The 17,137-nt window shown below is 43.4% G+C and overlaps 1 protein-coding gene across 5 annotated transcripts in view; it reads right to left on the minus strand.

Annotated features, from left to right (window-relative positions):
• The window catches only part of SH3D19 (SH3 domain containing 19), a 571,044-nt gene that overhangs the window by 161,535 nt on the left and 392,372 nt on the right, over positions 1-17,137 (minus strand). For all 5 annotated transcript variants that reach the window (XM_086962289.1, XM_086962292.1, XM_086962290.1 and 2 more), the window contains exon 8: positions 10,584-10,691. In XM_086962289.1, the coding sequence (XP_086818415.1) occupies positions 10,584-10,691 (108 nt within the window). The remainder of the gene's footprint in view (positions 1-10,583; positions 10,692-17,137) is intronic.

Here is a 17,137-nt window from a genome sequence, read left to right on the forward strand (position 1 = left end):
TAATCGTTTCAGGTCAAACGGATTGTGGGACAATGTTCACAATGGAAGAGTCACCAAAAGGCATTTGGATCGATGTTGCAGCAGGCTGCCATGTATATAGTTATTTAATAAAACGTTTTACCCTGTTGCCTTGGATGGAAAAATCTTGATGAATGTACAAACTGAAAACCAGTTTTTGTCTGCATAGCATCAGCAGCAACGCTTGCTATCAGAGTGCATGAGTTTCATGCTCGATCGATTGAGCTAGCCGGATCAGGCAGCAAAAAGTATAAAATAGTTATGTAAATAGTTATTTAATAAAATGTTTTACCCTGTTACTTTGCTGGTGTGTTGTATATATTTATAATATTTGCATAGAGTTTGTCGTTATTTTGGGTGGGGTGGGCGGCGGAGTCGAGCTGTCTTGCAGCCATCATGGTGTGGAGCTAAGTTCATCTCACTAGTTTCGTATTTCTCATGAGGGGTTGTTTTTAATGTTTCTATTTTAGCGATTCAAAAACAGATCCCATTAGTGGCCTACTGATTTTGCTCGATTCCTTTTGTTTTTTTAAACTATTTTTTCACTATCTGCAAAGACTAAACAGAGTATTGCGACTCTGTGCTTGTTTGTAAATACAGAATGAACCAAAGAGAACCAATTCTAAAACAGTAAATGCTTGGATAGCAATCAATCAAAGAGAGAGAGAAGCAGGCACGACGGATTACAACTGGGGCAAAGGCCTGCGTTAACTACCCTTCACTATCTGCAAAGAGAGAGTACTGCTAAGAGAAAAGAGGGGGGGGAGAGGGGGCAGCGTTCAAAGCACATCAGCGTGCATAAACACGAAAATGTTTTTACCTATCATGTACTTGACATTTGACAGCATTTGATATTTGGTATTAAAAAACCATTGAAATTCACAGAAAAAACCATAGGTTTTAGGCCATATATAGTTAGGGATTTGCATTTACAAAACCTTATTTTACTCGCATAAAACCATTGAAATTTCATATATAGTTAGTTCCACTAACTATATATCGCGCACCCGCAATCCACTGCTGATGATGTCACATATTACATCATTCATGACATGGTCAGTGACATCACTGATGACATCACTGATGACAACTCAAATGACATCACTGATAACATCACTGATGACATCAATCATGTGATAATAGGATCAACCTCTTCAGACTCTAATATAACCTTAGATACACTCAGAGTAAACAGACACTCACAGACTGTCACTCATCCATGGAGTTATTCACACACCTAGTCAGTCATGCACTGAATCAATCACACCTCCATATCCTCAACTATACAGTTATACACACCTTACTTATTCAAACATATACTAACACATATTTACTCTTTTATACAATCCCTGATACAAGTTCACAATGATCCATACAGCCACTCACACATTCACTGGCTCTTATACACAGTAATTTATATATGTGAACTTTCACATGTACTGTGTTTTACATATGTACTTACTTTGACATGTAGCACTGAGATATCCATTCACTCACCAATACACTCGTACACAGTCAACCACCCATACAGCTGTTTCCACATGCAGTTTTGAACCCATAGATCTAGTGAAAAAACTGTTCACACATGTATGCACAGAGTCACACACCTCCCAGCCACCCACATACACACTCACTCTCCCATACAAATACTTGGGCAACCAATCAATAACCCATATAGTTAATCATATAGCTACTGATCAACACATGCAGCAGTTTACAGAACAGCAGATATAATGATGCACAAATTAAAACAGTTTAGTCACTAACCCATGCTCTCAGTGAGACACATTTAATCACTCTCTCATACAGTCAGTCATGCACTTACTAAATCCTTCATCCAGACACTTATACATCCACTCATTCTTCAATATGTAAGACATATTTTAACTTTACAGAAACATACAGTCACTGGATGATGTCATCAGTGATGTCATCAGTGATGTCACTGACCATGTCATGAATGATGTAATATGTGACATCATCAGCAGTGGATTGCGGGTGCGCGATATATAGTTAGTGGAACTAACTATATATGAAATTTCAATGGTTTTATGCGAGTAAAATAAGGTTTTGTAAATGCAAATCCCTAACTATATATGGCCTAAAACATATGGTTTTTTCTGTGAAATATATATATATATATATATACATACATACATATACATACATACATACATACATATATATTCCCCTTCTTTTTTAGGAAGGTAGCTCTTTAAACCACCTTTAGAAAAAATATTTAAAGACCCCTTTACTGATCACTAAACCCTAAATACTGCTTACAGCCCATACCCTTACCAGTCCCTGGACCCTAAATCCCCATGCTACCAGGTCCCCTTACCCATTCTTTAACCTTAAAAACCTTTCCTAGCCTGTACCATTACTCAGCTCTGAACCGTAAACCCATGCACTAAACCGTACCCATACCAATCTCTGAACCCACAAAACCCCACACTAACTCACACCCTTACCCATCCTTGAACCTTTAAAACCCCTTACATACACTATTACTGTACCTAATACCCAAAAGCTCCAAAACCCGTTAATACCCCAATACCATTACCCATCCCTCAACCCTTAATATTACTTACACCCCTCATTTCCCTTAAAACATAATAACTTAAAAAACGAGTCCTGCACTGTAAAACCCTGAAAAAGGCCCCTGTACTTGGCGGATTGTAAAGACTTGCATTGAAATGCCCACTGAGGTAAAAACAGTGTTGCACAAGTTACATCCACACTTCATATCATGGAAACAGTTTCCATTCCTGGAAGTATCTGATAGCAATCTTTTGTAATTAAAAAGCCCAGGACGGGAAACACAGTAACAGTCATGACTCGGTATAAGGTAGTATCACACTCACTAAAAATTAGTTACGGGACTGAAACTCGTATGTCAATGTTGATGAAATTTTTAGAGCGCAACTGTTACCCAAAGGTGTCCTGGCGCTTTGTAAAAGTCCTACTGGAACCTAAAGACAAAGGGATAAGCCCGGAGTTATACAGTGAAAAGACACGTTTTTAAGGCCTTCCTGAAGGCCAGTAAGTTTGTCATACATCTTAAGTGGTAAGGCAGATTGTTCCATGCCTTTGCCGCACAGACCACAAAGCCTCTGCCACCCCAACAGGCTTTTTAACAGAGGGCACTATCACCAATTTTGCTTCTGAAGAGCAAAGTGATCTTTTTGGTACATACCACTGGAATTGCTGTTTTAGGTGGTCGGGACCAGTGCCTTGAAGGGCTTTGTAAACAATGCACAGAGATTTAAACTGTACACACTTCCTAACAGGTACCCAGTGAAGCCTTCTGATCTCCACGGAGACTGAGGCATACTTTGGTATGCCGGTGACCAATCTGGCAGCTGCATTCTGCAGAAGTTGAAATATGTACATTAACCTTTACTGGATATTGATGTCAAGGCTATTTCTGTAGTCCAGCTTGGACATGGCTAAAGCAGTAATAACCGTTTGCTGAATGTCTTTTGGCAAGAACAGCATAATTTCCTTGCAAGATCTAAGAATGAATGATGTGGTTGAAGCCACCGCATTCACTTGATCCCCAAAATTGAGTTTGTTATCTATCCAGACTCCCAGATTTTTTACCTTCCTGAGGGGAGTAGGAAGAGGACCCAGCATATCCGGCCACCAAGCAGGGGACCAAACGTTGGGGTCATTCCCAAACAGCACAACCTCCGTTCTACCGGAGTTGAGTTGGAGACAATTTTGTTCCATCCAGTTTCCCACCGCTGTCATGCAATAATGTAGTCAAGTAGTTGTTCCCAGCTCCCTCCCTTGCAGTACCGACACCACAATTCGGGTGTCGTCCGCGTACGATGTCAGATTAAAGCCAAATGATTCAACTAGGGGAGCCAATGACGACACATAAATATTAAAAAGAAAAAGAGTCGGGCTTGTAGACAACCCCTGGGGGACACCACAGGGCAGTGAAAATGGTTTAGTAGAGAAGTCGCCTAGAGAGACAGTTTGTATTCTATCTGACAGAAAGAATTTAAGTAGTTTCCAGGCGCTGCCCTGGACTCCACTCTCTTGCAGACGGTCCATCAACAGGTCATGATGGACCGTATCAAAGGCTGCCAAAAGATCTAACAATCATTGTGGCTCTACCTCCCCGGTCTAGGATTGCCCTGATCTCTTCCGTGGATTTAAGAAGCGCAGATTCCGTGCTGTACCCCCTCTTTAAAACCATTTTGGGTGGGGTCCAGCACCCAGGCTTCCTGCAAAAACAAACTAAGTTGTACATTCATAGCCAGTCTTGTCATAAGCATTGGGACCACAACTGGATTGAGCCATGAGATAGTATTCCAATGCCATTGTTGTAATTGAGGAACAGGATTTTCTCGTTAGGATTATGGAATCTGTTTTGTACGAAGCACCAATGGATAGGCTATTTACCATATCTTATATCAGCATACGTGTTCCTAGGCAAACAGTTTTATTTGGAGCGGACATCAGTTTCTTAAATACAGCACTCTTTAATAGAATCATACACAATTTTCACATCCTCCGCCTGTGGTACGCCTGGGGTTACAATGCTCTAGACCCAAATAAGGACCTCTGTGCTAAGAAAAGACTTGGCACAAAGTGCCCTTGTGAAATACCTGTGCTAAATTCGGGCCTCTTAACTAGTAACGGATAAACCACAAAGGCAGCAACAAGTAAATCCCTATTGATCCTAGCAAAGTCTCAATGTTAACACAAGGGGTAAGCCTATTCACTCTGCCAATGGTGCGCAGCACCAACAAAAATAAACTGAATAAAAACAAAAAACAAATAACAATTCCTTCCATCTATAGGCGTGCTCATACATTATGACGTATGAATGCGCAGGAGGGTGCCTTCAGAATGATGTGGAGGCATAGCTGGTAGGTCTCGTCCTTGGGACCTTATAAGTGCTTAGCCATGCAACAGTTGATGTTGTTGCACTAAGGATATAGTGCTGCATAACTAAATACTTATAGGGTCCCAAAAGCGAGACCTATTGGCTATGCCAATGCTTGTTTATATTTTGCCTGTGCCTTCTTTGCGCTTGTTTTCATTTGTCATTATATTCCAAATCACGCTACTTAATCGGTTAAAGTCAAGAGAATCCACTAATTATTTTAAATCCTTACTTCTCAACCCAACCATGCTGGAGGTGGAATCCTATTAACGTATTATAAGGGCTCTCACCCAGTAGAACCAGCTAATGGCATGCATCATCATCGAGTCCTCACCCAGACACCTATGTGTGTGGGTGGCTCAACCTTCAGATGAATTTAGCTCTTATTTGGGTTAAAGGATGCAGTAGGTTCAGAAGGTCGGGCGTGACACATTAACAATTGTGTGACTACAGGGCTCTAAATCACCAATTGGGCGAATGATGTTCCAGTTGAGAAAAGAGAAGAGCCTATGTTCCCTACGAGTGTGTAGGTCTGGCATGTATGACCGTATGTGTTTGTCCTGCACACCATAATAATTATAATATAGTTTGGACTGATGAACATTGAAATAAAGGGAAAATCCCCTGACCACATTCAGGGATCTGGTGTTGATGGTCTTGAAGAAAGCCTGAAGACCCATCTGGGCTGAATGAAGGAGGCTGAAACATGTAGACCCGGTCTTTTGTGAACTCTCCCCATCCTTTGTTTTTTCAATCTTGTGCAGGTACTCTGTACTATATTAAATTTTATGAGAGGTGAATCGAGAAAACTTACATTTTTAGTACTGATCCCATTAATAAGAGAACCCAAATACTGATTCATTAGAAAGGCGCTCAGAGAAGGGGATCAGGGTAGTGCACTTGTAAAAATTGTTCTTCAATCATTTTTGTCCACAGCATGACACGTAGTAGCATCTCTAGATGTGATTTTTGAGGGGGAATATGAAAACATTGCTTAAATCTGTGAAAGGCGGTACAAAAGGGGGTGGTGATGGACGGAGCATCCGAATCAATCAAACACTCACACCCAGTCAAAAGATCTGGGTTTAATCCATCACCGTTCTTTAGCCCACTCTGCCACCCCAGTTCAGACATGGCTATATGCAAATCAGTCTGACCCTGTGCCTCATGGGAACAGTCCAGCCCGAACTGCCAAGCCATGTCTTCCCTGGACCGGAAACAAGCTTCCGAGGACCGGTTTCTGGCATTCCAGCCGTCTTCAGCCCGGCTTGCTTGAATCCAGTGGCAAGGTGAGCAAGGGACTCACGTCTGAGCATACCTTTGCATATCGCCATTGTCTAACCCAGGGTGGTGTGGAGTGCAAAAAAACGATGGATTTGGGCCCAGATCTTTGGACTGGGGTGAGTGTGTGACATTGATCCACATTCGGTCCATCACCTGTTTTGTTTGCAAATTCCGCCCTAAGTGCGCTGGGGATGCCCAGACGTGGGTCCCAGGCACTCCACACCACTGGAGCCAAGCTAGCCGGGCTGATGAGAGGTGTTACCTCGAAACCGGTCCGGTCCTCGGATACTTGATTCCGTTCTGGGAAGGACATGGCTTTTGTAGTTCGGACTGGACTGTTCCCATGGGGCACAGGGTCAGAGCTGATTTGCATATCGCCATTGTCTAACCCAGGGTGGTGTGGAGTGCAAAAAAACGATGGATTTGGGCCCAGATCTTTGGACTGGGGTGAGTGTGTGACATTGATCCACATTCGGTCCATCACCTGTTTTGTTTGTAAATCTGTGAAAGGGGCAAGGTCTTCAGGATTAATTAATCACTCCCGTTCTCTTCTTCACAACACTGTCTTCTGCAGTCTCTTTGTAGAGCATTCATGCTCTTTTTCTCCTCCCATCTTTCTGAAACACTCGGTCTGCATGTCTCGCACCTCATCCCTTTTCTCTTGAGCACCATCTTTTCACTCAGTCCTGCACCCACTTCCTGGCATCTCCTTCACTACACCAATCCCCACACACACACAATGAACCCACTCAACTGTACACAAAGCTTTTTCTTTAACTTTCGTCCGGTCAATATTTTGCAAGCTGTGTACTCCCTTCACACACTTCCGCATATAATCACAATTAAAGTTGCACACCTGACCATTGCTCTGTGCTCTCTGCCGTGATGCCAGGGATTGGATGGGAATATATTCCATTTGTGACCCACTGGCAGGCACTGTGACAAATTCGCACCGCGTTCAGCCTGAACTCCACAGCTCTATCATGGCCCACTCACAACCTTAACTCATACAGCTACATAGAATCACACTACATGCAATAATACATGTGTAAAATGTTGTGTGAAAGAACTACAGAAATACACCATCCTGGAAAAAAACAAATTCTCTTAGGGAATGCAAGAGTAAGTAAAATGTGAAACAGGAATAACATTGCTGTTCCTTGGCTGACAGGGCAGTGTCTTTTTTTTTTGCTGACTGCAGCTGTCGCCAGAGGTGGGGGACAAAGTGGTTTAGGGTATTAAAAGGTGGGGTGCATGCCCCACAATCGCAACCTACCTCCAACAAGCAACGCCATTATTTCACACGCACCTTTTGCAAGCTGCTTCACCTGCGCCAAATTAATATTAAAAAGGTCTTAAAGGCCACCAAGTGAAACCTTCCTTTCCCAAGCAGAGAACAGAAAAAAAACATTTGCTTTCCTCCGATGGACCTCAGTTTAATTCAGTCACAAAAACAGATTATAACTCCGCAGAACTGCAGAAGAAGTGAGTTGTTTAAAAACGAGAATTTTCAAATACCTTTGAAACCACGATGGAGTGAACGACCAGCTACAAGGGTTCGGTTTTCAAATGAAAGATGATGCTAACCACTTGTATTTGTAGTCAATGCACAGGAATTTTAAAAAACGACAGTGTTTCATAAACATGAACAGCCGAAGAAGCACGTCAAGACAGTAATGAACAAATTACATTTTTGCTAGGTTTGCACGTGAGGGGCCAGCCTAACAGGGTTCCACGCCCCGAAGCAGGCAGCGCAGTCAGCGGTAAATAAAATTGACATTGTCTTGTTTAGAGCGCCCCTAGCACTCTACGTGAACCACAGACACTGACAGGCATTTTCTGGAAAGCCCTTCAGCTCCCCTTCAGCAGACACAGACGATATTTTATTTTTACTACATTAGTAAATGCAATATTTTTCCAGCTGTCTTCAAAGTAAAAAATCGAATCTCTCCAATGAAACGACAAACGTTCTGGTAAAAGGACTTTGTTATTGAGTGGCCAGAGATTTTTGTCATTGCTTTTTTCGAGAATTATCGAGTCTTATTGAGAAACCGGAAAGCAGTCGAATCATAAAACCACTGTACAGTCGCAGAATTTTCCCTTGACTATAGATTTGCGAATTATGAATGTGCTTTTGCAGATCTGGATTTGCTTTTTTAGGCAAATCAGTAAATTATTTATGAAGTTTTTTTATTAAGAATTGATTTCTTGTGGCACTTCGATTTTTGTTTTGTGATTTATTGAGTCTGGGGTGCGCCAACTGTTTCTTGGTTAGCAGTGTTTGGTGTACAGTAACGAATGGTTGTTGTGAAACTGACTCGATGCCAGAATACACATCCGCTGTCCCCAGAAGCTCCTGCGGACAGCTTTTATTGTTTTATTTGTTTACAGAGAGTCCTTCTCCAGAAATCAGATTTAGTGGTCATAGACTGGGTTGGTGCAATGAGGAGTTGAGTGCAGTGAGGGTGCATTGATTGAGCCGTGAGGACCTTATTATAAAATGGAATGGAAGAGGCTGGCGCCTAGTAAGAACACAAAGGGATCACAAGAAGGATGTTGCCGATGTAAACGGAAGTGATGTGCCTTCCTTCACTTGAAAGCCGAAACGAAGAATGGATGAAGCAAAAAAAAAAGAAACAAGTGGCTCTATCAACATAGCAATTACCAGTTGATGTGGGATGTTTAGGTCTTCCAAATCTGGAAAAAAACACTATTTGGAGCCCAATTACAATAGCTAAGTAGATGGCTTGCCAGACACTATCCGGCAAGATAGCTAAAGAAAGATACATGCCTACTCGTTTAAGATAACGGGCAACGTGCAAGTTAAATTAATATTATTTAATATAGTTAACAGAGCTTACTTACTCCCAATAGGATTCATCGCGGGCCCTCCATAAATTGCATTCGATGCAATGCATCAGAAGCAGACATTCCACATATCTTCTGGTCTTGTCCCTCTTTACATTCTGATTCGGAAGAAATCACTGCTACACTTTAACAGATCCCGGGGTCACGAAGTACCTAATACACTCGAGGTGTGTATACTTGGCCTATCCCAGCATCCTAAACAAGACAAGGCCACCAAGAAGTTCACTGACTTAGCATTAATGCTATGAACTGGAAGAATGCAAATCCTCCATCCACCACTAGATGCCACCTAACCACTATTCAGTAGCTTGAAATCTACAATCGGCATTTACACAGAGAAAACAAGCATGTGCCTAGCGCTCACGAGGAGAGGAGGAGGCAGCAGGGGGAGGGGAAGAGAGGAGGGGGCCTACGCCGGATTCCCTTGCGGGAGTGAGCAGGAACCATAGGTCAAAGCTCGCTCCCGCAAGGGAATTGCCAAACGTGCATGCGTTGCCATTGAAGGAAATGCAATGCGTGCATGTTTTTGGCAGCCAAACTGAATCGATGGCTAAAGGTCTTTTTCCTAAGCAGCGCATGCGCGCTGTGTAGGCGAGACCTAAAAAATTAAATGTTAAGGGCACAATAGCACTTTTCTCGAAGCAGCACCAAGGCTAGCTGTCAGGCCCTCCAAAAAAGGCAACTTACAAAAATAAAAATAAAGTAAATGCGTGCAAGTAGTGGGGGAGCAAAGGAGAAGCCAGTGAGGGGGGATCAAAGGAGAGTTAGGGAGACAGAATAAAATTAAAGTTGAGTGGAGGAGGAGGAGACCAGCAGCACACAAGGAACACAGATGGATGGATTGCCTGGTGTCTGTTTTTTTATTTTTTATCAAGGTGTGAAGCACATGAGAGAAGCACATGAGAGAGTAGAGGAGCATTCGATAGATTGAGTCGCAAAGAGAGCACGGGATGTATCGGGAAGAGAGTGAAGCACACAAGGAAGAGAGCGGAAAAACACATGCATTCTCATTGAGTGCCTAACAAAAAAAGAAAAAAGAAGTTCCATAAAAGTCAGCAGTGAAAGGATGAAAGTCAATTGAGAGGATGTTAAACAGGCTATGCCCCAGGTGAGAGACAAACCTAAGGAAAGGCAAGAAGAGGAAGGAAAACCATTGAATAAGAACCAAACAAATAAGAGTGACAAAGTCAACTAATGAACGCAGTGGGTGGGCTCTAAACCCATTTTGAGTTATTAGTATAGCCTACAAAAGGTCTTTTGCAACCAGACTGCCGAAGGCTCTCTCGAGGGTGAGGCCTAAATTAGGCTAATTAGCTACTCATGAAGTCGCCACAGACATTATGTTCCTTCCACAACATTAAATTAGGTACCATGGCCGATTGGTTAACTAGTTTTTGGTAGAGGGTTTATATTTAGAGGTTTGTTTATATTACAAATAGTTACTGACCAAAGACAGACCTACACACACATACACACACTGTTTGCTAATGCAATAAAGTTGTGGGATACTTACATTTACTTGGCTTGCTTGGGATTCGAATAACAGTGGGCTTGCGAAGTAAAGCAGGCGCAACTGGTTGCTCTTTCAATGGTTCAGGTTTAGAGAAGGGAACGAAAGAATCTAAAAGTAAAGAACAGCCCTTGTAGTATTGATTTGTAATACTTTGTCAAAAGATAATGCTAATGTTTACTATACCAGCCAATATAAATAAAATGTAGCTATGAACTAAAAATCTGCTAATTATTTGAAAACAATTAATATTTCCAGAAAAAACTTCATGCACAGATAATGAATACTAACAGCATATTTCACAGTATCTAATAAAACATGACAGTCCTTCATAAAATGTTATTAACATTGCGACAGATGATAATGACCCGTCGGTCTGGTAATGTAACAAAATTACAGTGTAGCAAAGGGGACTTTGCAATATATTTAAATTTAGAGGGCAGATTATTAATGTTATTTGAAAAACTGACAAATAACCTATGCAGAATTGTTTTAGTTCACGATGGCTGTACTCATCCAATTTCTCCATCTGGAACTTCTCGGTTGATCCGCTTTCTTTAGTTGTCATTGTGATTTCGTCGTGGGGTGAGCTACTCTCTGTACGTTTATGCGGTGATTCGGATCGCGCCGCTGGCCACCAATGTTAGACGGACCGGGAGGGTCGGCCGAGGATAAGGGGAGAGGTCTCCGGGGAGAGCCGTCTCCAGCGATCGTACAGACAAGTAACTTCCCCCCCACAGACGGACACCACACAAGGTTAAAGTTCAACGAGACTATATAGGCAATTCTTTAAGTTTACGATGGAATGGTACAAGGAGGTCTGGACTCAGGGGTCCCCTCGATTCTAGTCTCTGGTTTGGGAAAAGGGTAGCGGGACAGTCTTGTTACCACAAAGAGGAAAATAGCTCTCAATCCTCGAGCTCGGCGTTCTAGATGATCGGGCCGCGGCGGAGCCAGCAGGTCCCGAGATGGACGAAGGAAACGACGGTCCGCGGCGGAGCCTGCAGGTCCCGATGAAGATGATGGTTACAAACGGTCCGCGGCCACGCCAGCAGGTCCCGACGACGATGAAGGATATGAAGGTTACGAAGGTTGCGGCAGCACCAGCAGGCCAGACGATGGTGCACAAGACAGAGCTACGGCAGCGCCAGTAGTCCGTCAAGGATGAGTTCTTCTTTGCGTCTCTCGACTCCAAGATACAACTGCCTTCCTGCTCTGGAGCTGCCCCAGTTATAGGGCTGGTGTGCTTTGATGTCCGGACCCTCGCACTTGGAGGTCGGGAGGTCCGGGATGAGGGAGTCCAGACACCCAGCAGGGGGGTGGAGCCGGCGCCCGGGGAGGCGATGGGCGAGCGGCACTTGGCGGGGGAGAGCCATCGACACCTCTTTCTCCCATTGACTTGCCAAGTAGCCCGCTCACCTCCTGGGTGGATGGTGGTGCCGGGATGTCTGAGGCCGGGCCAGGCCCAGGGTTGAGGTCGATCGGGGGCCAGGCGGCCTCGTGGTGGAAGGTCCAAGATGGCGCCCCAGGATGGGCGCGAGGGCCGGCAGTGGATCGGACCCACGAGGTTGACATGCTCGAGGGCAGGGGTCTCTGAGGGGACAGAGGACGTGCAATGGTGGTGTGTGGTACTTGTGGGCCTGGACTCGGGCCTGGTTGGGCCGGGGGAGGCGGCCCTTCATGTGGCCTGTCCAACAACCTATTTACAAAACCTAAACAGCTTCGGACACCTTTGTGGAATTAAATCAATGTAAAGATGAGGCCAAATAAAAAAGTGTGATATAAAAATGGGTTCTTTCCCATTTCCAAAGGCTTGATGTGTTGTGTTCTAGTGTTGTTATTTTATAGCTGCATTTTTCAAACTGCACAGCAGAAGGTACGAGCTAAGGTCATTATTTCTGTCAATAAACACAGAACATTCCTTTAAAGAAAGATTTTGCTAGAAGGTAGAGGAAACTAAAAGGGTTCTTCTCTGTTTTGTTGGGTGGGAAAAACTTTTTGTTACTCGTTCAACTACAGTAGTTCGCTGTACGAAGTGTTTGCGTCAGGCCTACTCCGGTCAGCTATCCATGGTGATCCCGGAGTGAAGTGGTGTGAAGGAGTTGGAGGGAGGGCAGGACAAAGATTGGGGGAGGGGGGCGGGCGGGATCAGGGCAAGCGGTTACAATTCAGATGATATTTTGTTTGAGATGAGCAGTGTTTCTCTTTCTGGAGTGCTCCGGGGTCACGATGAGACATAGATGAAGTGGACACAGAAATCAGAGTAGTTCAAGTGAATTTCTGCAAAACATACAGTTACATAACGGATACCTGCAAAGGTCATGTTTGCGCAATTTAAAACCTTCAAAATAAAATAAACAAATACTTAAAAAAAATATGTATATATACTATTTTAGTTCATGTGAGGAAACCTGTAATAGCACAGTAAAGAAAGAGAGATCAACATACACACAATGTTAGGATCAAAGCTGGCCTCTGCTCAGAGAACGCTCTGGGCGAAACCAAATATGGCACTCCCTCCCCTTCATCCTCTTTGTCTCTATGTTGAGGAGTAGAATGAAGGTGAGGGGTACAAGAATAAGGAGCATCATGAAAAGAAAACACAAAAAGCAGTCCACACCAGTGACACACCTTCAGAAAAAGTGTTTTAACACATTTTTCTTTGGATCTAAGTGAGAGGGAGACTTCTGCAGGGAGCTCCAGCGCCCATCTGGAGGTCGGCGGCATGGGCCCAGTTCACACGCGCTAAAGGCTAGCCCTGGTTAGATCATGATTGATGCAGTGATCTGACAAAAAACTATCAGAGGATAGCATGACACCGAGAGGGGGAGGAGAAGCAGATAGAACATTAGAGAGGATACTGTGTTAAGAGGAATGTTGCACAATAAAGCATAGCAGGAGATCATGCAACATATGCCTAAAATGTCCATATCTACTTCCTGTAATTACTATAACACTAATTTACTGCAAACCTTATACCAAGATTCTACAATACCTATGTATAAAATTGTTATGCAAGTGCTATCATCCTAGAGTGCTTACATTTATCAAGGCGTGGGTGGGCAGTTGTGCCTTCTCAGTTCAAGCAGCAAAGTTGTGGCGCTCTCCCCTTCATGCTGACCTCCATCAAGAGTTTACTTACCTTCAGAAAAGCACCCAAAACCTGGCTTTAAACTCTTAAGAGGTGTCTCTAGGATTTTTGGTTACTGTCAGACAGCCATACCAATTTATTCAGGTCTCTGAGTGCCAGGGCACCTTTTATAGTAATAATAATGTGGCAAAGTCATACTTCACACTTAAAAGATAAACCAAAAGAAAATGCAATGCTATGAGTGATGACAAGTCGCACTCAAGTAGTGAGGACAAGTCGTACTCAAGGACTGGGCAGATCAAATGCTACTTGTAGCCAGCTGATCATCCGACCAAACAGAACTTATGATATCAGTAACTTATAATCAGTGTTCTGAGTGCTCTACTATGGTGGGCTCATAGCTACACACAATTAAGGTCGACCCACAGAGTTTGTCGACATTATAAGCATACATGAGCATACTCGACTATTTGAGGGATGTCTTAGCTGACGTGGAGGGAGAGAGTCTCCTATGCTGTGAAGTCGAGGGGCAGACAGCTGGAAAAAAAACAAGCCTTCTTGCAAGGGTGCCTGCTGCCTAAAAGAAATGTAAATGTGGGCAATTAGTTAACCTGCAAATGTAAAAGCTGCTTGGAAGCAGGTATTGGCCTTAATTGAGTCATTTGAAGAGTATTCTTTCTGGGTGGTATTTTAGGGTGCCCTGAAGAGCTGTGGAGTGCATGCTTTTAACGGACAGAGTTATAAAGAAAATGATTGCACTAGGTACAGTCTGCAGATTACTGAGATCTATATTTTGGAGCACTTTTTAAAACCTTAATCCTAAATCTTTTTGTGTACTTTGTGGCAATCTATCTTTTACTGTGTGTAAAGGAAGTTTAAAATAATGACGTACATATTAAAGAGGCTTTATTTCACGGGCTGGGAGCTTGCAGCACTAATAACACACGTCACTATTTCCAACTGCACCAACCAGAATTCAATTATGTGCCTCTCTGGTTACACACAGATATCTGCAGTGACTGCATACACCAGCAGAAGTTTCAAAAAGTAAAATAGTACATCTCTCACTTGCAGTTATTTAATATTTAGTTATATTTAAGTTGTGTGTTATTTTACATGCAGCTTCTGGAAGGTGTAAGACCAACAAATAGTGACATAATACCACCCACTGACCACCTCATCCATTGGACTCGGGATCACAGTCCCCTTTACTTTTTATTATGCTCGTCGACCACTGCTGGTGACTGAGATACGCAGGAACAGACGAAAGGGGTGGGGAGACTCCCCAGGCATTATAATTGAGACTGAGGGGAATGGTGTGTTCTAAAGCTTACGGGACAGTCAAATTGGTCAGACTGTCCTACTTGCCTTTTCCATAATGGTCGGGAAAATTGAAGTGGACCTGATACCACACTGAAAAGCTCTAGTTGTTGTTGTGTTTCCACCTGTGGCGTAACAGGCGTGCCCCGTCATTGCCCATGTGACTGCTGTTAATAAAGGACGTCACGTCCGCACGTACGCCAGTTGGTGACGGCGGAGTGAACGAGCAAGAAGTACTACATGTGTCTGAGCAATTTGTGCTAGGCCTTGGAATCATATAGAGGTGCCCCCATCCAGAATAATTCCCGGAGCCCATCACCCCGGGAACACAACAGTTGTGAATTTTAGAAATATATTTAGGGTTTTAATTGTGCCGGGTCCTGCCTGTGCTCAGCACCGGCAGTTCTTAAAAGCAGGTGCTGGGACGGGTCCCTATAGGGCTCTTCATTTTTGCCGTCACCCTCAGGATGAAAAAAAAATCTGAACTCTGCGGCAGTACCACCCTTCACTGCCTTTGATGCAACTTCAAAGAAACTCGTTATAGTTTTGTCACAGACTCATTTCAGAACTGAAGCATTTACAATATAATATACAAAAAAGCCATAGTTGATGCTTATTTATCTTAAAAACAACAACAAAAGAGTGTTCCTGTATTAGTTACGTATAGATATAGACAGAGCACAAGAAATCAACAAAGCCTATTAGGTTTGTTATGAAAGCCCTCACTCACCGACCTGGTCGGTGACTTGCTTCATCATCGGGCCCCACTGGGTGTGACCGAATGTCACCCCAGTGTGCTACAACGCCAGATTTGCTGCGGAGCTGGTAATGTGAAGAGGTGAAGGCTATGTGGTGAGTTATGTGAACAGAGTGAGGTGGTGAGTTAAAATTGCCTTGTATGTATCAAAAAATTGTTTTAATATATGATCATCAAGGGCAAGGTTAAAAATGTGTTGGTAAGCAAGGCCAACTAATTGGATGGTCTGCTTCCAATAACATTAGGTGAAGAAGTGATTGGTCAACATGTTTCGGCCGGAATGGTGTAATTAACCTGGCATTCGTCAGGACCTAGAGTGAATAAACCCCGGCGGTAGAGGCACGCTAAGGCCCACCCTACCAAAGAACTTGAAAGTAAAAAAGTGACTGAGAAGTGCAAAAAAACGAGAGGGCTTCACCAACCAAAAAGGCGGGATGCACACAGCCTCTTGGTCTCTGATTCAGAGACAAAAATAAAGCACTTCACAAGGGATGAACTTTCACCCCATAGACCGCGGGAGGGAGGGGACGGCGTATTTGGCACATCGCCCACGACGCCAGTCTCCCGAATGTACACCTGATCAGCCCTCAGAACCGGGACTCACCACATAGCCTTCACCTCTTCACATTACCAGCTCCGCAGCAAATCTGGCGTTGCAGCACACTGGGGTGGCATTCGGTCACACCCAGTGGGGCCCGATGGTGAAGCAAGTCACCAACCAGGTCGGTGAGTGAGGGCTTTCATAACAAACCTAATGGGCTTTGTTGATTTCTTGTGTTCTGTCTATATCTATACCTAACTAATACAGGAACACTCTTTTGTTGTTGTTTTCTAGTAACCTTGGGGACTAAGAGTGTTTGCCACTCTCCCTACCTCTCTTTTTGTTGATCTGCTTATTTATCTTAGGCAACTAACAACCATTGACAAATACAATAGCTCTGGCTTGTTGAAGGTATGTTACTTGTTGTATCACATATCTGGATGCAATGACAAAAACAGCAAAATACCAGTCCAGCGGTCCCCTATGTTAAGCGGAGATTTTTAGCTTACATGTTTTAAGCCACGCCCCTAATTACAACGGCCACGCCCCTTTGAAAAAGCCGCCGGTTTTTTCATCACACTTAAAGCCCTGGAAATATGGATGATTTGCAGGAATCTTGGGAGAAAATGGAAACGTTAATTTTCAAGATTCCAATTTGCCTATAAATTGATACGTTTTCGAGATTCCAATTTGCCTATGTTCCTCAAACATTTATGTGCAGTGGAATAATTTAGGCTCACTCTTCTACGTGATGCACGCTCCGTTTCACTCACCGGACCGTATTTTCTAAAAAAAATTCTCGCTTCTGTAGTTCTGTATATTTATAGTGGTCCAATACGCTAGGAAGT

This window comes from Lissotriton vulgaris, chromosome 3_1, assembly GCF_964263255.1.
Source record: "Lissotriton vulgaris chromosome 3_1, aLisVul1.2, whole genome shotgun sequence".
Lineage (NCBI taxonomy): Eukaryota > Metazoa > Chordata > Amphibia > Caudata > Salamandridae > Lissotriton > Lissotriton vulgaris.